A 22,942-nucleotide genomic window follows, 5' to 3' on the forward strand; every position below is an offset into this window, starting at 1 on the left:
TGTTAAGATTCAGAAATTTGTGATCTGAAATAAAAGCAGAGCATGTTTACTAAGGCCTTGACACTTGGAGGGTCCCAGACTTTAATATTTTACCCTAAACCTACAAGGTTGACCAAGGCAGCTCAGTCTCTCATGAAACATTTCTGTATAGAAAGTGCCCCTGTGGCAAAAGTTGGCCCCACATTTGGGTTCATGATTAACTTCTCTCAATTTTCATATTACTATGGATTTTTCTGGTTGTTCTTGAATATCTTGTAAAATATCTAGTGCTTTAAGCACATTATTTGTTTTCCAGTTTTCCAAGGCAACTTCTGATAGTGGGTTTTCTGAATTGCTTAATGCATAACTACTAGAAGTGTAAACTAGTCTTATCCTCCTTTCATTTTAATTCAATTATTATGATTCATTAAATATACTTACATATTTAACTAAATCATATTTTTCTTTATGGTATGGTCAGCTGTTAAGCTTCATATACTCTTTCAAAGCTATGATGTTATTTAATTAAGTATATCTAGCTATATAAACAATACAAAATAATCAGTTATTATAATTGGTTCTTATTATATTATTATTAACCAGTGAAGTCTCTATGAATGATACCCTGTGGTGTGAATTTCAAAGCATACATCGGTAATCTAAGAGATTGGAGACTATGTAATATAATTAAAAGAGCAAGAGACCTTGGTTTAAATTCCTATTCTAACTTGTATTAAGTTTGATTTATTCATTAAGCTAATTCATTGAAATCACAATTTCTTAATTTGTTAAATCAGGGACTTTATTTCTCACAGCCTTATTGTAAGACAAACTGAAATTATGAGATGGTGGACAATCCAATTATTTTTGAGAATAATTATAATTAGTGGAAAAAAGATGGGCTCTGTGAATCGATGACAGCAATAGTATTTCAAATCCTGCACTTCAGATTCTATCATTGTTATTAATCAACTGTTACCATAGAAATGCTGCACAACAAACAACACCCATACTAGGTAGAAGTATTTATTTCTTTCTGCAAGTGAACTGATTGTTTGGCATTAGCCACCAGGCAGGAGCTGGCTGGGCTTGAGTCCTAGCGGTAGGCTACAGCCATGAGACCAGAGTAAATTATACGAAGTGGGAAGTATATCCTCTTACGTAGAGCCGCCATGAAAGAGAAATTAAATGCCATGGGAATACATTGTCAGGAATGTAACACTAATTTGTTAAATGTTTACATATATGTTTGACCTTCACAACAACCAAATGATTGAAAGAGAAGAGTGGCTCATCTCACATTCTTTCTTCTGGAAATCGATCAACCCATGTGTAAGAGCTAGAGGCTAAAGAGTTGGTTTCAATGCCGTTTGATACGTGAATACAGTAACATAATTTGTATTCATCTGATATCAATGATTAAAATGAGGAAGTTTACCATCCTCCCCTGTCAGGCACAGGGAAGATATGGTGTACCATCCTAGTGGTCATCACGTAAGAGACTTCTCTTTGACTTGTTTCCTTTACTCACTTAAACATTTGTATTGTGGTCAGGGGAACAGTGGCTCACACCTGCAATCCAAGTACTTTGGGAGGCCAAGGCAGGAGGGTTACTTGAGCCCAGGAGTTCAAAACCAGCCTGGGCAACATAGAAAGACCCCATCTTTACAAAAAATAAAAACAAATTAGCCAGTAGCCTGTTGTGCCAGCTACTCGGGAGCTTGCTTGAGTCCTGTAGCTCGAGGCTGCAGTAAGCTATGTCCTGCCACTACACTCCAGCTTGGGCAACAGAGCAAGACTCTGTCTCAATTTTTTTTTTTTTTTTGTATTGGGAATACATTTCTATATAATAAAATGTCAGTAATTGGAAAGCTGATGAGATGAGTTAGTGGATTCTATTATATTATACTTGAATATTTTTTGCAGTAGGAACTGGTAGAGATTGGAAAATATAATTCATGGTAGGCTGGACTGCATAAACAAACAAACACTTGATAAATGCTGATGAAAACTCTTGTCAGAGGTTGGCATTCACTTATTTAAGGTAAATCTGGTTCAATGTACTTTTTGTACCAATTAATCTGATAATTTTGTGAGAGATTACAATACCATAATACATGCAAAATACACGTAAGATACCTAAAATAAGAAGTTTCCTGGCAGTTAACTATGTTCAATTTCCTTGCAGATCGTCTACATGGGCTGGTGTGAAGCCCGGGAGCAGGACCCGCTGCAGGACCGCGTGTACTCACCGACCTTCCTCGCTCTGCGGGGCTCCTGTCTTTACAAGTTTCTGGCACCTCCAGTAAGTGTTTTTATCCAAATGTATTGTCTCTCCCATGTTTTCACAACAGATTGATGTCAACTTAGCAATACCAAATAGCATATTGTCAATATATTGTGAAAATAAGATACAGAAAAAAATAGAAATCAGTACAGATGGTCCTTAAGTATCTTACTAAAAATATGTTCTGGCATTAAACATTGCTTTATAATAACCCTTGAAAAATCTAGGAATAATTTCTGTTTACATAGTGAACCTAAAAAATAATGAATAAAATTATAATGCTGTTAAAAATTTCATGAAGATATAGGAAAGGAAATTTTAAGAAACAATATTTCTAAACATATGTCAGTGCATTTTGTTAATTGAATAAAAATTAAAGCAATGAATATGTCAAGGGTAAAATAAAAGTGAGTGATTTTGAAGATTCATTATACATTAACCAATATGCTTATCAATCTCTTATTTTTAAAAGGACTTTTGATAGCCCTTTTAAATTTCTTTGACACTTTCAATTACTAACAGTAAGTTTTCAAGCTGTAGTTAATTTATTAGTAGCAAGTTATAATAAGTAAACCTCAGAAGAGAGCATTCTGTACAATTAGAATTAAGTCTATTTCAACCTTAGCCAAACTTTTGCAGTGTTAAAAGTTTAAATTGGAGGGCTCTTTTCTTGGTAAAAAATCAGAAATATATTCTGGTGAGCTTTCATTTACAACAGTCAAAATATGTTTATCTCTATTGTACAAGTCTCTCTAAACCAAGTGAATGGCATTTTTGATACTCTATTTACACTCCATATTCTAGTCATTAGTGTTTGTACTAAATATGCATGGACACCTATTGCACCTAATCTTGGAAATGTGTACCTTATAGCACAGTAGACATCTAATAAATATTTGCTGAATATAAATACCAAATGCCAGACCACTTACTTGCAGATCTAATAATACATAAGGTCTAGACATCATCAAGCTCAACTTGCTGCTATTTTAAATGTCTGTGTCTACATAAAGTTTAAAGCACCAGGAAGTTAGGGGGCAGATTAATATTTATATCTTTTACTCTATTCTATTCTGAATCATTTTTTATGAAAGGGAGTCAGACAAATACATGTTTTAAACGTAAATAAGGAAAACAACTCCATTGTAGTTTTGGTGTCTTCACAATGTCATAAGGAATCTTAAAATTTCTTAATATAAATTATATCCTCTTTTCAAAATTAAAGCCAATACTCTTCTCTGTGTTTAACTGGTGGTAAATTGAGAAAAAATATTATATGCGTGGAATGTAAATACTTATGATTTATATGTAGAGAATACACATATTATTTACAATACATAGGACATGGGGCAAGTAAAAATTGTACACAACAAAAACTGTTTGCTGAAAGGGAAAGAGACGTGGTGATAAAGCTCAGAATAGAGGAAGCAAAAACATCACACAAGGACCTTTATGAAAATAGTGTCACAGCTGAGAGGCTAAATGGATGCATCCCTGCGAGTTTCCCTTATCGTTCGCCCTACTGTACGAGTGAAATAGGGAGGAAAATGACTCTCTGAAACAAATGACATATTATTTTCTCACCTTTTAAAGGTGACCACCTGGGACTGGACCAGAGCAGAGAAAACATTCTCGGTTTATGAGATCATGTGCAAGATTCTCAAGGTATGATAATAAATAGCCATTATTTCAATCGTGTTCCCCCAGCCAACAGTGGTTCCAGGTTCATTAGTAGCTCATAAAAACAAATGACTCACGGATATAAAAGAAAGGACAAAGAAAAGATAAAGAAAAATAATACATAAAGGAAAAGAAAATATAGAATGCAGGAAAGCACGCACCCACGTTAGTGGTTAGATAATGCACAGTTTCTGCCGTGCCCCAGTGGGAGAGGGAACAGGGAGCAGCTGGGGGAGGAGTTCATTGAGGAAGAAGTAGAAGGTTTGAATGGAAATTGTCTGAATTTAAACCTTGATTGTCATTATAGTTTCTTCTTTTCAATTCTTTTTCTTTTTCTTTTTTTTTTTTGATGAACAAAATGTATAAGAGAAAGATTTGGGCAGAAAATATCAAGATAAATGCAGAGAAAGGTTTTGTTTTGTTTTGGTTTTGACCTTGTGGTTTGACTATCTCTCTGAATATGCAAAGGATATAGAATACAGTTGACATAGATCAATTAAATGTCTGTGCTATACATAGGATTCTTGTAATTTCAAGTCATCAGGCATTCTGTAAAATTCCAAATGGTTTCTATAGCCTTTTTTAAAGAATTAAAATAAAAACAACTTATAAGACTTAAAAAATAATTAACATTCACTTTCTGCTTTGGGATTTACAGTCTCGGAAGCACCACAGATTGATAATTAAATCTTTGCTTAAGGCCAACCTTGTCTCTGTAACCAAGGAGAACTAAGTCCCCTGTGCTTTATGTTAGTTATTTCTTTTCAAGTTAAAGACTTAGTAGAGTAGAACATGTTGGAACATTTAAAATATAATGAAATGGATCAAAAGTGTCTGAAGGCAAAGAGACAAAAAAATGTGATTACCTCAAAAGTGTTCATAATTTTTCTTCTTTACAGAGAAGTTTAGATTAAAGCTGAAGTTCTCTATAGTACAAGATCTAATATAGTTTACTGACAGCTCATCACTGTGCATGCTGTGAGTTCTGCTGTGGGCCTAATGGTGGAAGAACAACCTGCAACACTTGAGTTTATTGTTAGTAAAGAAGATTCTGGCAATTCCACAAAGATGGGCCAGTATCTGAGGAAAAGGAGATCATATCCAATTCTGAGTTTTTGAAAAAATTGCCAAAATAGACAACGGTATAGCTTTCTAATTGTATATTTTTAATAAAAGTACTAATGAACTTAGAATAAAAGCAAGAAAGCAAGAAACAAACAAACCACCTCAACAAATCAGGTGTGTTTGCCATTCCCTGTATATGCACTAACATAACCTTTTCACAGTAATAATCAAAAATATATTTTATATTATTATTTAAACAAATTATTTCCAAACAATCTCCAAATAGTTACATGGTCTTTAAAAACCCCTCTTAGGAAAAAAAAAAGCTGCTTAACCATTACAACATAATGCAGCTTCTTATAATATTTTAAATAAGAACAATTTTGAAGAAGAAAATAAAAATAATATCTGACTCCATCACTATATATATAAACACTCAATATTTTATTTCTTTTAGTTAAAATTTTTTGACCAATGTAAGATTATGCTAGTTGTGATCTGTTCTATCATGTTAAAAATGCCTTAATATTATTTCTTTGTTAGTTAATATTCTTAAAAGAAACTCCATATCTTTCTATAGATTTTATCTATCCTATCATTTCACCATATTCATGTAGTCAATTTTTAAATTTTACGTTTGGGTTCTTTCCCTACTTGTTCTTGCTATCAGACATATCACAATAATCATCATTTGATTTATTTAACAGAAAATTATTAAGTGCTTCCTATATACCAGGTAATCTAAGCACTTGTAATATGGCTGGGGAAAGGCAGAAAAAGTCACTTCTCTCATTGAGCTTGCACTTCATTAGAGTGACACAATGTTAAATAAATACATAAAGGAGACAATAAAAATAATAGGGAAGAACTGATCTTTGCTCAAAGACTGTTATGCAAATTCTAAGTTATTTCCTTTATTCTAAATTCTGAGTTTTGGAAATCTTGGATGGAAAAAATATATTAATATATCGAAGATGTTAGATTCATTTGTCTAAATTGCATCCTACAGAAGCCATATCAACTTCTACTGCTATGACAAGTATTTATGAGAGTGCCTGTGTATTTGCACTCTGACCAAATTAAAATCAAAGAGTAGTTCTCATTTTAACTTTCTACATAAAATTTACTAGAATCCTATTAGTTGCCTTAGAAAAATTTTCGCATAAGTTAGTGAGGCTTGGAGATAAATATTCTCAGAAATCAAATAAAATATAAATCTATTCTCAGTTGTTAGATGTAAGTAAGAAAGGTCTCCTGCCATTAACGAGTACCACACTAATGCTCTATGCTTTGTGGCTTTACCTTTGACATACAAAATCATCCTTCAGTCAACCCCCATTCCAAAGGAAACTTTTGTGTAGACTAAGAACAGAGGAGTAGACATTAGACTCAGTGCTAAATGGATTATTTCCCTGCATGCAGATCATATTCTAGCACATTCTCATGTCTCAGGATAAGTGGTATCAGTGGTTGGAGGGTGACTGGCTCGACAGTCTCAGATATTTGAGGCTGGCGAGCAGCTGTGAAGGGGGTTGTTCTATAGCCCAGACATCCGCTGCCGTGATGGAGCAGTCCTGCGGAAGTTGTGCGAGTTGTAGACTTCTGCCTCTGGAAAGGGATTTTCCTCCGATGAGGAAAATTTAAAAGCATATTTAAACATCTGGACTGCAGAATGTCTGGCCTGGGACCATGAATCAGAAAAACGCTGACTGTTCTGATACATTGATAATGAAGCTACACCAGTAATAACAAAATGAAGCAATAGTGAATATCTGGTATATGCGTCTTACCTGTACGTGCCCGATATTGTCCTAAGTGCATTATACATTAATCCATTTAATCTTGGCAACACCACTATAAGTTGGTTATTATTATTTCCATTTAACATAATGGAAACTGAGGCAAAGAAAGTTTAAGTAAGTGGCCGAAGGTCACATAGCTAGTAAATATCAGAGCTAAAGATTTGAACCTGGCAGTGTCTAAGAAATCTGTGCTCTTACACATTGTACTACACTCCCTCTTTCTCTCTCAGTATAAACCTTGGTAATTTGAACAGAAATGAGAACCAGAGAGCCAGCCCAGTCCTGATGAGAGACCAAAGCTTTCAGAGTAAGAGAAACTTGGCAACAAATGCCGCTTCTTTAACTAAACACATAGTCCTTTAAAAATGCACTGGGCACTATAAACTTCGATTTATTTATCTGTTAAGTGGGGTTACTGATGCAGAAGTTGTCATGAAGATTAAAAATTTGCCATTAGATTTGTAAATGCATTTTTGTTTATTAATTCATATTGCAATTCTTCATCGAGCGCCTTCCACGTGCCCAGCGCTCCACCGGGGCTGGGAACCAGCACAGCTGTATGGGAGGGCTGAGCCCACAGCAGTCCTGGCTGACTGAGGAGTTTAGGAAGGGCATTGGGAGAGGACTCAGATGAACTGAACCTTAATGATTGTTAAATGGTCCCGCAAAGGAAAATGTGCCATGGCTGGGGCTGGAGTTCAGCCAGAGGGAGGAAGAGGGAGCATCCTGGGCCCAGGGAATAATACGCAGACTTTCCCAGGCGTGCAAAGAAGTGTGTGTCCCTTCAACAACTGAAACAAATTGAGTACAGCTGCAGTTTGCTTGGATATGAGGTTGTGTTGGTGTTTGGATGGGCGAAGCTGTGAAATAAACATATAAATTACATGAACTTTATCTGAAGAACAAAGGCAAGCTGTTGAAGGATTTCATGCATGAGCAGGGACAGAGTTTGTCTTTTAAAATATCTTATTCTAGTTCCAGTGTCAGATGGGATTGGAAGAGTGGCAGAGGAGGGCTCCAGGGGCACCTTCAAATGCGGGTGTGGGCAGTGGGCTGGGAGAAGTGAGGTAGACAAGAGGGTCTTGAGCACAAGATTCTGCAAGGCCAAAGGCCAATCAGTGTGCACGTGGTAGGACATGCTTGCGTAGACCAGCCCTCTAGCACAGCTCTGGTTTTACTGATTCCTTTGGTAAAATGTTCGCCTAATATAGCAATGTAGCTAAACGCAGCTAGAGAAAGACACACCGTGCTTTCAATTCTAAATTAAAACCTCAAGAAAGCCTCTAATTCTGCCTCACCATTATGCTATATTTTCTTAGCCCATTCCCTAGAACCTGTATTAAACCTTCTTTCTTTTTTTGTCAAAATTAGCTTGCCATTCTCACTCCTAGGTGGTGGTTCTATTTCCTGCATGTAAACTGTCAGCATTGCAAACACCTAGCAGCAGCCCTACCCTGACAGATGACTGTCCTTACTCCTCCTAAGGCCAACTGCTCCCACTGGATGAAAGGTCTCACCACTGACATACACAGAAGCACCAGCAGTTCTATCCTGGTGACCCAAAAATGCACATGCCCTGCCCAGACCTAGTCCCTGAGTTTTCTAAGTGTCCGACAGTATACATGTCTGCCCAGTGACATGCCTAATAGAAATGTCCAATGTTACACATCTCAAATTTAGGATTGGCAATGGCGAGGAGCCTGAAACAACATGGGGATTAGAGAAAAAAATAAATGAACAAAAAGCTAGAATTCCGTTATTTTTTTCAGAAATGAGGAAAAGATGTAGGGAATAGTCAACACTACTCATGGCAATTAGCTGATCTGATCTAAGTCACAGGACTGGGTCCATTTGAGCATTAGAGGCTCTCTGGTGTTCATCAGCGGGGTGGTGTCCAGTTGCCATGTGACCTGTCACTTATTCAATTTTGGGCCTTTATTAATTAAATAAGATGTAAAAGTAGGAATACAAAATTAGGCATGAAAGTAAATACTGAGTATGAGAAAAGAATTATAATGGAGAATAATTATAAAAGTTGGCAAATATAAATATTTAAAATCTATGAAAAATATCTTATATTTTTTATTAATTCACTAACTTATCTCTTTAGTACTTTTCCTCCTAGTTTTGGGGGGCCTGTGTTTTCCTTTATCACCTCTTCAGCTAACAAGAATTATATGATCCAGTGTCTATAGGAAAGAAAGGTACACCCCTGCGTCCTGTCCTCGTCTGTCTTGGCACCAAAGTCCTCTCCCTCCTAGAGAACACCCACGGTCCTTAGCTCAGGGACAATGCCCAGTGGAACCTTGATCTCATCCTACAGCTGAATTTGGGAGTTCAGTTGCAATGGTCAGGTTCTTCCCTGTGAGAGAAAGGCAGGACCTGACTGCATGACATGAAGCCAAGATACAGTAGTTGTCATGTTAACAGATCACAAATGGGAAAGACAGAGGAGGAACCAATGGGTTGTCTGACTTTACGCAGCATAGCTGAGTCCTACGCCACTGTTATGGAAATGCACCTCTGATGTCATTTGTTTGGTAAACCCTTCAAAAGTGGAAGACCATTTTGTCTGTAGATATTTAAAGCCTTCCCTTATAAGAGATAGCATTAGATTTGGTGTGAACAAGTATTTTTATCATAAATCTTGTTCTTTCTTTTTTATCTTTTAGGGCACTGCTTTTCAGACTAACATTATATATATTAATTTTAAAATCTTGATAAATGTATATAGTGATCAATGTTGTCACACTGATATTCTTCTAAAATGATTTTTAGAAAAACAATACTAAGAAAATGTGCCTGGCAGGGCTTAGTGAGAGGGCTTGGGAGGTGTGTGCAGGTGGAAGATGGGCAGTGAAGGAGAGAGCCTGATCAATTCAGTGGATATGTTATGGGGTAAAGGAAACAGGAGCCTGATTTCACACTGTCAGAGATGAGAGCTGTAAACATGGAAAGAAAGAAAGAAGACTAGAATTAACGCTGTCATGTTGGGTTATTCTTAGAATTAGAAATACTGGAATTCAACCTCAGTCTGACATATATATATATATATATATATATATATATATATGTGTGTGTGTGTATGCATATATATATAACATAGTTAGCTATAAAAACACAGATGTGAATGTGTGTGTGCGTGTGTGTGCGCAGATACACTACCTTACATTGTCCCTTGAAAGCCTTGAGAGTACCTGGGGTCAGAGTCTCTGTCAGCAAGAAGCACACTCCACACTCAGTTTCCAAATCCCACTCTCCCCTACAGGGAACCAGAACTCTGCAGAGCAATGTTTTGATGGCTGGTTTGTGGCACAGAAAGTAAAAGATGTGACTAAATCATTCTACTGTGCTAGAAAATCAGGTGTTGACAGAATGATGTAGCCAGGTCAGAAGACACAGAAACCAGCTTCAAGGGGTAGGGGCATTCATGGGCAAATCTGGGTTAAAATAAATACTGATAATAATCCATTATAACCCATCAGATAACACAGTGTACCACTAATCCATCTTTATAAAAATAAATAAGTGGAAAATTTGGTAAGGGGTAGATTACTTACGTCCTTTCAAAGTACCTTCTCACAAAGAACTTTCTATACTTTTTAAGGAAGAAAGAGAAACTTTATAGGGCACAGGAGTGGCAGCACTGTCTTGATAAATTTATCAAAGTGAATATTTTATTAATGGAACAAATCAAAATTATGCGTGTCTGATAGGGTGGTAGAGTATCACAACTAGAACAATAGGGGTCCATGGCATTCCTGCTGAAGCTGTGTACCTGCAGTCTAACCAGGAGGAAACATCCATTCTAATGTATGTAATAAAGGGGGAATCTGATGTAATCTAACCAAATCTAGTGTGATTTAATCTAATCTAGTCTAGGCCAGGTGAGGAACATTCTATAAAATAACTGGCCTGTTGTTTTCAATGGTGTCAAAGTCAATAAGTTAGGGAGAGACCAAGGCATTGTTCCCACTGAAGGCAACAAAAGACGCAGGACACCATATGCAACACAGGATTCTGAAGTGGTGGGATGTGAATGGAGTCTGAGGACTAGACAACAGCAAAATTCAATAGCAAATTCCTTGTTCTGATGGTTGCATTGTAGTTATGTAGATGAATGCCCTAATGTTCTTGTTTGCAGAAAATGCACACTAATGTACAGGGGTAGGGAGTGATGACTTATCACATTGGCAGTTCACAAATGTTTCAGAAAATAAATATTTGTAATTAACATGCAAATGTCCTTTAAATATGATTATATTAAAATTATCACATTCCAGGAATTGCTATATAAACAGAATTGCAAAACAAGCAAGCAAGAAAAGCAAACCTGCCTCATGTAGAGCCAATGCAGGAAGTCATGATAGACACCCCGAAAGGCAACCCAGCTAGTAATGAACTTTCTAAAGCAGTGCTGACTACAGTTGTGCTCAAATTAAGAGTAACTAAAAAGAAATACTATTAAAAATGAGTGAAATAAAGAAAAAAGTAATGGAAAATAAATTTGTTTTTAAAATTAAAATAATAGAAAATTGCATCTTAATGAAAGAAATATGTATGGATTTATGATCCTCATATTTTGATATCAGATATATTTTCTATGCCCCATATTTACTGTATTCATCACTGAAAAGCTAAACCCAATATTATTATTTCTTTTGCCAAAACTGCTAACATTTTGAATAGAAAAGAGACACTTAAAAATTAGAGTATATTTCTTATAACCTAGTTTGAAATAAAAGCAAAAAAATCAATATACAAGAATATAGAAATATATACCATACACATAAATGAAGCTATAACAGAAACAAAATGTAAAATATATCATCTGGTATCTGAGTGTATTGATATCAATATTAGGCAAGTGCTAAAGGATTCTTAAAGACAAAAATACTTCCAGAAGACTGTAGTGTATATGAAGAATCATTTTACAGTCGAATTTTATATTAATGACAGGTATTAGTGGAGAATAGTGTAACTTGACCTGAAGTTACCACTTTTGAAAGAAAGTTTCTTCTTCGTTAGACCCTCTGTGTTAGCCTGTTTTCTCTTGCTATAACCGAATGCCAGAGCCTGGGTAATTTATAAAGAGCAGAGGTTGTTTAGCTCATGATTCTGGGTGCTGGGAAGTACAAGAGCATGATGAGAGCTGTCTCTGTCATAATGTGGCAGAGCTATCACTTAGCAAGACAGCAAGCCTAGTAGCTCACCTCTCCTTTCTTCTCCTTAGAAAGCCATGAATCCCATTATGGGAGCCCACCCTCATGAGTCTGTCTAAGCCTAATAACCTCCCAACGGCCCCACTCCTTATCAACATACAATTTGAGGATTAAGTATCCAATACGCAAAATTTGGGGGATACATTCAAACCACAGTACCATCTTAGTAAAAAAGATGTGTCTCTGCATTTTTTGAATATATTTATATTGGATTTAATTTTAAAAATAATAATTTTTAACAATAAGTTTCTATTGTTTAACATTTTCTTAAGTCATTTATAGAGATTATGGCTCGTTGTTTTTTCAATGAACACTTAAGAATTAAATTGCCAAAAAATGTTTAGTCCCTTCCTAAAATCCAAGCTTCTTAAATTATGTTTTTATCTTATTCCTCTGATAATAGAACTCCATTTCCTTTTAAGAGGCTTTACAGACTGTACATTAAAGTTGCAGGTTTTCTGCTCTGGGTGAAAAGTGAGGCGCAGCCATTCTGAGCTCTAGCTGTGAACATGCCGTAGATAACACATCGTAGTGGAAAGTACTACCATGCGTAAAGCCAATCCCGGCAACTTCAAACCCAGCTTCCTGTTATCATAAAATAAAATAATCACAACTGATAAAAATATAAGTTTATATTTTTATAATATAATAACATTTTCTTGGATTTATTAATATTTTAGCATGTACTCTCTTGTGATAGTGACTTATACAAATTGACCATCTGTTATATAAAGTACTTATTTCTATTTTTCCAAGACATCTCTCAAGCCCCAGGGTATTAATTAATAAAATCTCATATTTCAAAAATTGTTTCATTGAGCTCTTTATGCTCTTAAAAGTTCAAAGGCATCAAGGCCTGATAGTTTTATACTCTTTTCCTTCTTTGTTTTTTATTCCAACTGAGAGTTTCTGATCCTTTTAGTTTGTTCTTATCTAGTAACACATACTTTCATTATATTTTTCCTCACATTATTACTTTTAAGTGATACCATTTGCGTTGTATTTTTTATGTCAAGTGTGAATAAAGCATGAATTCATCAAAATATTTTAAATCATTGTATATGGTCTCTGTAAATTATAGGATGACTCTCACAATGTCCTTTTAGTTATAAAAGTTATATTCTCACAATTTCTTCAAGCAACTTCTAAAGCAACTCGAGGTCCATATTTAAGGAAACAATTATTTATCAGCGAAAGAATGTGGTTAATAAAGGATTCAGTCATTTTATCTCATTACGAACTTAATATTTACACCGAAGATACCTAATTCTGTTTTCCAGTATTTACAGTGAAAGTAACTCATACATATTCAAAATAAACCAAAACTTTACTTCTATCTTTCTCAAAACCTAATTATTTATGGAGCATTCTTTCCCCATCTAAGGAGGTCTAAGAGCTGTGTGTTAATCATGATTACAAACTTCCATGTTGCAGAAATCTATTCCCCTTAAATGTGAGTTAGAAGCATAGTCCTAATATTGTTCTGAAAATAAGCACTGAGAAGCATTGCTGCTTTAAATCCTAATATTTTAATTGATTCCAGTAATTTAAGTAAAAATATGATAGTGTATTTGGAAAAATCTGCCTAACGTATTCCAAATAAATATTTATAAAATTGAACAAATAGCGTTCTCAAAGTATTTAAAATAAATGATGACTTATCTTCCATAATTCCTGGTAATTAAAATTTTGTGTGGACAGTTAATCAGAACATACCCTTAGTCTAAGAAGAAAGCTAGAAAATAGGTTTTGTCACTCAAATCAATTTGGCGCCAATCTCAAGAATTAATCCCTTAGGAAGAGAATTATTTGTAATCCTCTTTTCGGCTTCAATTCCTTCACCTCTATTTCAGGCTTTTCCATAGTCTTTCTGGACTTAATATTACTATAGCATTCTGATTTAGCATATTACTATAGCATATGATTTTAAAACTGACCTTCCAAAATCTTATATTATTGTTTTTAAAAGTGAAAATAATAGTTTTAATATCAGAAAGCTAGGCGTCATCCCTTCCTGAGGTCTTCATCATTAAGAAATATTGTGGAAAAATGTTGAAATATCCTTAAAGCTGATTTAGAATATACTTTCTTAAATGATGCAGTGACATAGTGTGCAGTGCGAGTTTTCGATCACATTAATTGACTATTAATAAAATCAACAATATTTTATATAACATCATTAACAATAATAATATAGTTCTTGACATTTTTGCTATTTTCATTAGAACAATATCAACTTCTACAACTAATATTTTTTCTTATAGAGTCATAGCAACATACATAAAACACTCTCTACCTCTTGCTACTTAACTTTTGCATGTTTTACATAACTGAATTGATCAGTTTTATTCCTCACCATCCCTTTTAGTAGAAGTAGAGAAAGATTACAGTTACCATGGTAACTACTCACTCACTGTGTACCAGGGATGTATAAGGAAGCAGCTTTTGGGACCCAGCAGTTCTCTGTCCTCACTAGCCTATATCTGGAAAATGTGGTTTTACAGGGCTGTGATGTTTACATTAAATGGGTAAATATGTTTATACTGTGTGAAATGGGATTTGGAGCGAGTCCAGGTTTTTGGATTTTTAAGGCATATATGGATCCGATTTACTAAACTTAATTTTTGTGATTAGGTTTCATTGTTTATTTTTTCCCTTCCAGCTTGGCAGCTTTAAAATTATTATGTAACATATGTAAGAAAAAAAAGAATGTTTAGCCAAACTCCAAAATATCTGAAATATGTTCAATTAACTCATATTTTTTCCTAAATAATACAGTTAGAAATATTTAAGCTTTACCTTTGGGATTACATTTATCCACAGTTGGCTCTTGCCAAAATTGACTTTGTTCATAATTTTTTAAAGAACTACCCATTGAGAAAACTCTTTATAGTGTTCCAATTTGTTGTGGCCAAGAGTAGTTGAGAGAGAAATAATGCACTCCCATGGAATGTTTTCTTTTCCAAGGATATATTCAAGGACACAAATACAACCACATGCACACAAGTGTGTGTACATGTTTTGCTGTTGTGTCTTGGTGATATTGGTTACAATGTTTTGAAAATAATAGATAACTTTCTTTTGATACTTTTTAAATGGACACATGGAATAATATTCAATTTTGCTTTAGCATTACTGTAGAACTTATTACTCTCTTCCTATATTGTTCACTCTGAGTAACAGCCAATGGACTTCATAGAAACTGAAATAAATCTTAGGAATATATTTATGGTTACTTGTATTTCTAGAAACAATTCATAATAATTTCTAAAAATAATTTTTCCCATAAGTACATTCACACTTCAGTCATTCAATATGTACTAAATATTGTTTTATTTCTGCATGTCTGATTAACATGGATTACTCGATTATTTGGCCAAGAGAAAGAATAGCAACATGTTAATAGAATGAACTGCCCTCAGATTACCTGGGCTTGAATTCTGGCCCCAATAATTGCTAGCAATATATCAATGAGGTATTAATTATCATCAGAATCCTCATCCTTAAATCAGGAATTATAATTATAGCTACATTATAGGGTTAGTAGTATAAATAAGTCTGATTAAAATAGGCACTTAATAAGCACTAAATACATGTTAGTGATTTCTGTCTCTAAATTGCTCTTGAAATATATGTTGCTCTTGAAGGATTATTAGTCATATGCCCAAGGCAGTTCTTTCATTTTTTTATCCAGTGTAGTCTCCACACCCATTTTCTGCATGATATAACTTTCTGGCGAATCTAAAGACCTAGGTTTGTTGTACCTTAGTTCAAGTAAATATTTGAATAAACTGTCCCTTCCATCCTTGGAATCAGAGGATAGTCTTTTGAGCAAGTGCTCAAAATTAAGAGAATGGATTCATTTCTTTAGTGGCGATCTGGTCTTTGCTCATCTTTGTAACTCTTGAAGATTACTTTTCTCTGGGTTTGGTATAAGCTCCATTACAACCACATACGTTATGGAAAAAGCAATTGAGAGTGTCTCAGTGATCAGAGGTGAGGCTATTACCAGGTGGTAGGTATTTCTCAGCAACCACATCCTACGTGGAAGTAGCGTGCAGACGCCTCTATTTGGGCAGGGGGAGGCTAGGTGGTATCCCCTGGGCCTTTTGTCACACGGAGTCAGCAGCAGAAATGGGAATATAACCCTGGTCTGTAGCTCTTTCTTCACCGTCCTCTACCGTGAGAAGTCTTTTGAAGATAGTAATCGACTCCATCATGTGCAATCCCTAAAAGTTGCCGATCCATCCCCTGGAACCGTGTGCCCCCAGGAGGAGGGGCCAGGCAGGCAGTGCAGACAGCTTCTTCAAAACGGATATTGTATGTGACAGGCAATTTTATTGTTAAAGATTTGCTTAATATAACAGTTCAAACAGAACAAATCAAATAGCGTTCTCTTCTTTTGATATTCTCACATGGAATTTGCAAACCATGGCAGGAATCTTTGTTCAACATACTTTTTACAGGCTTCTGCATCTTGACTTAGGGACAAAGGCTGATGAAGATGTAGTTGGTCAATACAAAATTATGTCAGTGACATCAAAGTGCTAAAAATAATACATTCAGTTTTTCTCATTGGACCAGAAAGTGTTGTCCTTAGCAGGCATCGTTTTCAGATTCTCTTTTTGCTGGGAGAGACTCTAAGCTTGCACACACTGCAATGTATGAGAGCAAAGTGCCACAAACTAGAGCCAAGTTACGAACAGCAGCGGCTCTGTTCAGCATTTCTGCCAGCACCCTTCCGCGCCACCCTCTCTCTTATGCCGTCCTTTGTTCACCAGCCCACCATGTGACCCATGGTCCCCAAGTGCAGCATCCTAGGGCTCTGGTGACATGGAAGGATTGGGCTGCGACTTAGAAAAGAGAACAAAAGTGAAACCAGAGCCAGGTATGTGTTTGCAGCTTCAGGCCCGCTTACAGATTCGCTGAGGGCAAGTGACCTGCAGGTGGACAAGGCTCCTCCTGCGCTGGCACGCCGTCAGAGTGACCCTGACGGTAAGTGTGGATTCGCTTGAGGACACGAATGTGCAAACACAAATTAAATACAATTAAACACATATTTAAACTTCATTTGTTCAGTTTGTCTCCTCCCTTATACTTCTGTTTTTGGAGAAATGTTTTCAAATAAACAAAATCATAACTATCTCAACAAGAGATAAGTTGACATAGAAAACATTTTAATTGATATGATAACTTGAGACCAAATATAATAAACACTATATAATAGATCAATTAAGAACTTTAAGGGTTTATCAAATATGAGTGCAGAAATAATAACTAACTTTGGACAGAAGAATACCTTATACTTTGTATTTCTACAAAATTAGAGTTATAAAAGTTATATGCTTGTATTTTATTGATGTTTAAACATAAACTAATATGATGAACACTATAAGGCATGTAGTTTTTTAAATGTCAGGAATGGAAAAGAATTGCATATAAAAGGAGAGAGGGATGTGTTTTATTCCAGACATAAATTATGGCTCTTGAGTTATGCCATGCTCAATTATTTTCATAACCTCTATTTTTCCAATAATATTATGTAGATTAAAACATATTAAATTAGCATATATACATATATTTATATACAGTATTTTATAGTTTTAAATTCGCAGTTTTATTTGTAGTACTTGTACATAATACATAATCTGTTTTTTATTTAGGAAAATGTGTAAAACTGACAATAATGCTATTTTTGGATTGTGAAAGGAAATCTATTCTAGAGATATGTTTTGGTGGTTGTAGTATTTTGTAGAAAAATGACAAAGGAGGACCCGAAACTACTCAGAATAAGCCAGTAATGCTAATTGTCCTTCTTGGAAACTCACTCTTTAGCTATTACCAATCAATTTCCAATTACATTTCCTTAAATGCCACTTACATGCCAATGATTCTGAATTTATTCAGAGCCCGCCCCAAAACTTTTATAGACATTGGCTGAGGTGAAGAATTTTTGAAGAAGACTCCCAAAGCAATCACAGCAAGAACAAAAAATAAATAAACGGGACCTGATCAAATTACAAAGCTTCCGCACAGCCAAGGAAACTATTATTAGAGCAAATCGGCAACCTACAGAACAGAAGAAAATATTTTCATGCTATACATCCACTAAAGGGCTGATAACTAGAATCTATAAAGAACTCAGGAAAATCAGCAAAAAAATCGAACAACCCCATTAAAAAGTGGGCAAAAGATATGAACAGAAACTTTTCAAAAGAAGAAGATTAATAGACAAGAAACATATGAAAAAATGCTCAACAGTTCTAACCATCAGGGAAATTCAAATCGAAACCACAGTGAGGTATCACTTATCTCCAGTGAGAATGGTTTTTATCAAGAAGTCCCAAAACAACAAATGCTGACATGGATGCAGGGAAATAGGAACACTCATACACTGCTGGTGGGACTGCAAACTAGTGCAACCTCTGTGGAAAGGAGTATGGAGATACCTCAAAGAACCAAAAGTCGAAATACCACTTGATCCAGCAATCCCACTGCTGTGTATTTACCCAAAGGAAAAAAAGACATTCTATATAAAAGACACTTGCACTCGAATGTTTATAGCAGCACAATTCACAAATGCAAAGATGTGGAAACAACTCAAGTGCCCATCAATACATGAGTGGATTAATAACATGCGGTATGTGTATACCATGCAGTACTACTCAGTCATAGAAAAAAAGGGTGAACTAATACCTTTTGTAACAACCTAGATGGAATTGGAGATCATTCTTCTAAATGAAGTATCACAAGAATGGAAAAACAAACACCACATGTATTCACCATTAAATTGGAACTAATCGATCAATACTTACGTACACATACAGGAATAACATTCATCAGAAATAAAGCAGGTGGCGAGGGGATGGGTAAATTCACACCTAAGGGGCACAGTGCACACTATCTGGGGGATGGGCACACTTATAACTTTAACTCAATGTTACAAAAGCAGTTTATGTCACCAAAACGTTTGTACCCCCACAATATTCTGAAATTTAATAAAAAGAAACAAAAAACTCCAAAGTTTTTAGTGCCTTCTGGATGCCTCCATGTGGTGTCCACATGTCAAATTTAACGTGTTCCCATACTGCAAACACCCACTTCAGTTAACAGCCGTTCTAATTTTTCACTTACTCACACCCAAGACTTCAGAGTAACCCCAGAAATCTCTTTTTATCATGCCCTCATCTGATACACCAGCAAAGTATATCCCAAACCACTCGCCTCACCTGGATTGGCCTCATGTTTCTCACCTGATTTCCTGCTTTAACCTTTTCCTCTGTTAGCTTCCAATTTGACTCAAAGTACAATCCAAAGTTCTCAGGGCCCTGTAAGGTCTCCCCTGCACCGTGCCCCCCAGCCCTCCCCCGAATGCTCAGCCTCCTGCGGCTCGCCTAATCACTCACACCAGTTCTGCACTCATGATGGGCACACACAGCCTCAGGTTCTTGAACTTCCTGCCTTCCTCCCTAGATATCTCAAATGGTTTACTCTTCTACTTCATGCCTCTCCTCAAATGCCACCTCTTTAGGATTCCTTTTCTTATCATGCTGTATAAATGGCAGCGCCCCCTGAGGCTAAGCACTCCCTAGAGCTTTTAACTATCTTTATCATTGTCTGACACATCATGATTAAGCATTTTCTTGTTTATTTTGTGGTTTATCTTGGTCTTACTCAAACCAAAGCTCCATCAGGGAGAGATGTCATCCGTTTTGCTCAGTGGTATGTCCCCAGATAGGAGCAGTGCCTGACACAGCAGGCATGCAGTGCGCTTTTTATTGAATGTCAACTGTATACCTATTATGGGTACTGCTGAGATCGTAGAGAGTATAGGTAGTGTTGAGCTGGCCTAGAAAAGGTTTGCACAGTTGAAAGTTATTTGTATTTGTTTAAAAGACGTAATGGGGTGGAGAGGGGACTGCATCTAATGGGACTGGGATGGAAATAGCACTCCTTAGTCCTGAGTGATTCTTTAGAAGGGGACTCGTAAGACAGGCCAAAGATTATATCATCTATATTAATGAATACTAACTGAAGAGTTTGGCCCCAGACTTCCCTTTTATCTGACAAAATGTGCAGGATTAATTGAACACATTTTATGAGGTTTGCTGCCAGATACCAGTTCGCACAATGATCTGCACTTTTTACATCTCCCGGGGCAGGGAACTAATCCAGTATGTGGGTATATAAATAGAAGTGCAATTTCAGGTGACACAAGTGTCTCCTTTATGCCCCGTGCCAGTCAGATCCATATGAGTCCATTCTGCTAGTTTATGGCTTTTACTACTTGAGGGTTTTGGAAAAAGTTGGCTAGGCTGCAGTGGAGGGATACTAAGATCGTTAAGTAGCTGAAACACAGCACCTATGAGGAAAGCAATAATTTGCTTCATTTGATTTCATAAAGAGAAAGCTGAGAGGTGACTTGATAATTGTCCTCAAGGATATAAAAGGTTACTTTTTAGAAGGTGATGACCACCTGTTTTTAACAACATTTGAAGAAAAAATTAATATAAACTGCAGTGGGAAGATGGAGTTTTCACAAAGAAACACTGGAACATTGAAGGACAAATTCCACATACCAAGTATTAAAAGTTAAGAATTATAATTTCATTCTCAGGATACATTTAAATGTGGGATTGTTTGAATTATTTCTTGAAGGCAGGCCCAGTCACAATTCCTACTGGTTATGGCCCTGTGATGTCCCCATTTATAGCAACACGTAGTATTTCCCAACCCCTCTGAATGGCCATTTCTCTGGAAAACTACATACTCTCTGCCTATGAGTTTTTTAAGCATGAATTTAAAAATTTTTTTATTATTATGTAACTATTCTCAGAGATAGAATATTAGAATTGAAATCTGGAAGATGAGTCTTATGACTATCAATTCAAACCATTAATCTCACTAGGCAATTCTGCAAGTCGTCCCACTCAATAGTATAAGAAATTAATTCTTGTCATTTTGCATTCTCCTGCTTGTTTGTTTGCTTTTCTGATTCTGATAATGTTCATTTATGTTAGTAAAGCTTCTTTTGGTTTCAATAATAATGTCGTAGGGAAAATTCTGTCTATACAATCAAAATAATAATGAAATCTGCTTCAAGTATATTCAGTAGGAAATCAAGAATGCAAATAAAAGGCACTGATATTAATACAAAGTGGCGTTCTCTTCTCTAAGCCAGCTAAATCTAAGTCATAACAAGGCAGCGAAGGAGCTTGAGCAACACTGTGCAGATAGGTTTAACAAAGGAATCATTACGAGTGTTATAAACAGAATGTGAGAAGGACAGGAAATAGGTTGGGTTGAGTATTGCCTGGTCGTGAGAGCCATAGAGAAATAACTTTGATTGTGCTCCAAGGTATGGATTAATGCATTTGCTTCTGTATCAGGTAAATCCCAGTGACACGAGGGATGCTGACAGGAAGGGCTCTGTCATTTAAAACTGCCACTCTTCTGGTGTCATAGAGGTGGGGGAAATTTATCCCAGACCCACCTTATATAAGCCACCTTTCCCCCATAGATTTCTGAATGTAAAAATTCTAATCTTAGAATATGTATTCTAATTCTGATAATCAAAAAAAACACCTGTGGATGGTGGTTATATTTTTTAAAAAACCATATCTTTCCTATTCCATTATCTCTGAAATTTCAGGGTGTGTATGCGTTTAAGTCATTTGGTCTTTGTAAACCTTCATTTTCTCAAATACAAAATGGAAAATGGGATATCTATAAAATCATTTCTTAACAGAAATGATCTTATTCAAATGAAAAATACTATTATTAACAGGAACTATAAATAAATATAGGGATCAAGGTTAGCATTTATGTAGCTATTTTAAGCTGGCACAGAATTCACACACCTGCGTAGGCACACACACGATCTCTAGAGAATGGCAGAAAAGTCATATTTGTCTATACAATACACAATTCTGACAAGCATTTGTCCTTTCAAGTGAATACTGTTAGCTAATTTTGTTAGAAGATGGATCCTTCCTGGCTTTGCCTTATATTAATGTATCTTACATTCTACCACAGCAGTATCACACTATGTTATAGAGACAAGTGTGTCTCCTGAAATGTACACAGGGTTCAGAGTCAGATTTGATTTTGGTTTTTAATAATAGTCAATATTAGTGATGGTTAATATTGTAATTGTTAGTGATACCATGTGATGTTAATGATATTATAGACCACTTTAATATGTACCTGTCACTTTTCTAAGTGATACACATCCATCAATTTATTTAATCTTCGCAAGAATCTTGAGGCAGGTACTATCAAGTGCTCTCTAAAAATGGCTATGCTAACTCGTAGAGAGATAAAATAAGTGGTTAAACTGACATTCAAATTTAGGTTGAATGACTCCCAAATTGACGTTCTTTTTTTTTTTTTTTTTTTTGAGACAGAGTTGTGCTCTGTTGCCCGGGCTAGAGTGCCTTGGGGTCAGCCTAGCTCACAGCAACCTCAAACTCTTGGGCTCAAGCAATCCTACTGCCTCAGCCTCCCGAGCAGCCAGGACTACAGGCATGCACCACCATGCCCGGCCAATTTTCTCTCTATATTTTTAGCTGTCCAATTAATTTCCATCTATTTTTGGTAGAGACGGGGTCTCGCTCTTGCTCAGGCTGGTCTTGAACTCCTGAGCTCAAACAATCCGCCCACCTCGGCCTCCAAGAGTGCTAGGATTACAGGTGTGAGCCACCGCGCCTGGCCCCAAACTGACGTTCTTAATTTTTAGACCAAACAGCTTCCAAAGTGGGGAAGTAATCTATGTGTTTAAGACCCATTTTCCTCATAGAAATAAAGATTATAGCCTATTGTGATGGATTATTATAAAGATTAAAGTAAAGATAGTATATGAAGAGTATATCAATATTAATATATAAGAGATTATAGTTCCCCCAGAA

The 22,942-nt window shown here is 35.9% G+C and overlaps 1 protein-coding gene across 2 annotated transcripts in view; it reads left to right on the forward strand.

Annotated features, from left to right (window-relative positions):
- Positions 1-22,942, forward strand: part of SNTG1 (syntrophin, gamma 1) — a 362,225-nt gene that overhangs the window by 244,867 nt on the left and 94,416 nt on the right. For both annotated transcript variants that reach the window (XM_012661402.1, XM_012661403.1), the window contains exons 12-13: positions 2,168-2,284; positions 3,860-3,931. In XM_012661402.1, coding sequence (XP_012516856.1) covers positions 2,168-2,284; positions 3,860-3,931 — 189 coding nt within the window. The remainder of the gene's footprint in view (positions 1-2,167; positions 2,285-3,859; positions 3,932-22,942) is intronic.

The sequence above is a fragment of the Propithecus coquereli genome, unplaced genomic scaffold (assembly GCF_000956105.1).
Source record: "Propithecus coquereli isolate 6110/MARCELLA unplaced genomic scaffold, Pcoq_1.0 Scaffold71, whole genome shotgun sequence".
In the NCBI taxonomy this organism is placed as follows: domain Eukaryota; kingdom Metazoa; phylum Chordata; class Mammalia; order Primates; family Indriidae; genus Propithecus; species Propithecus coquereli.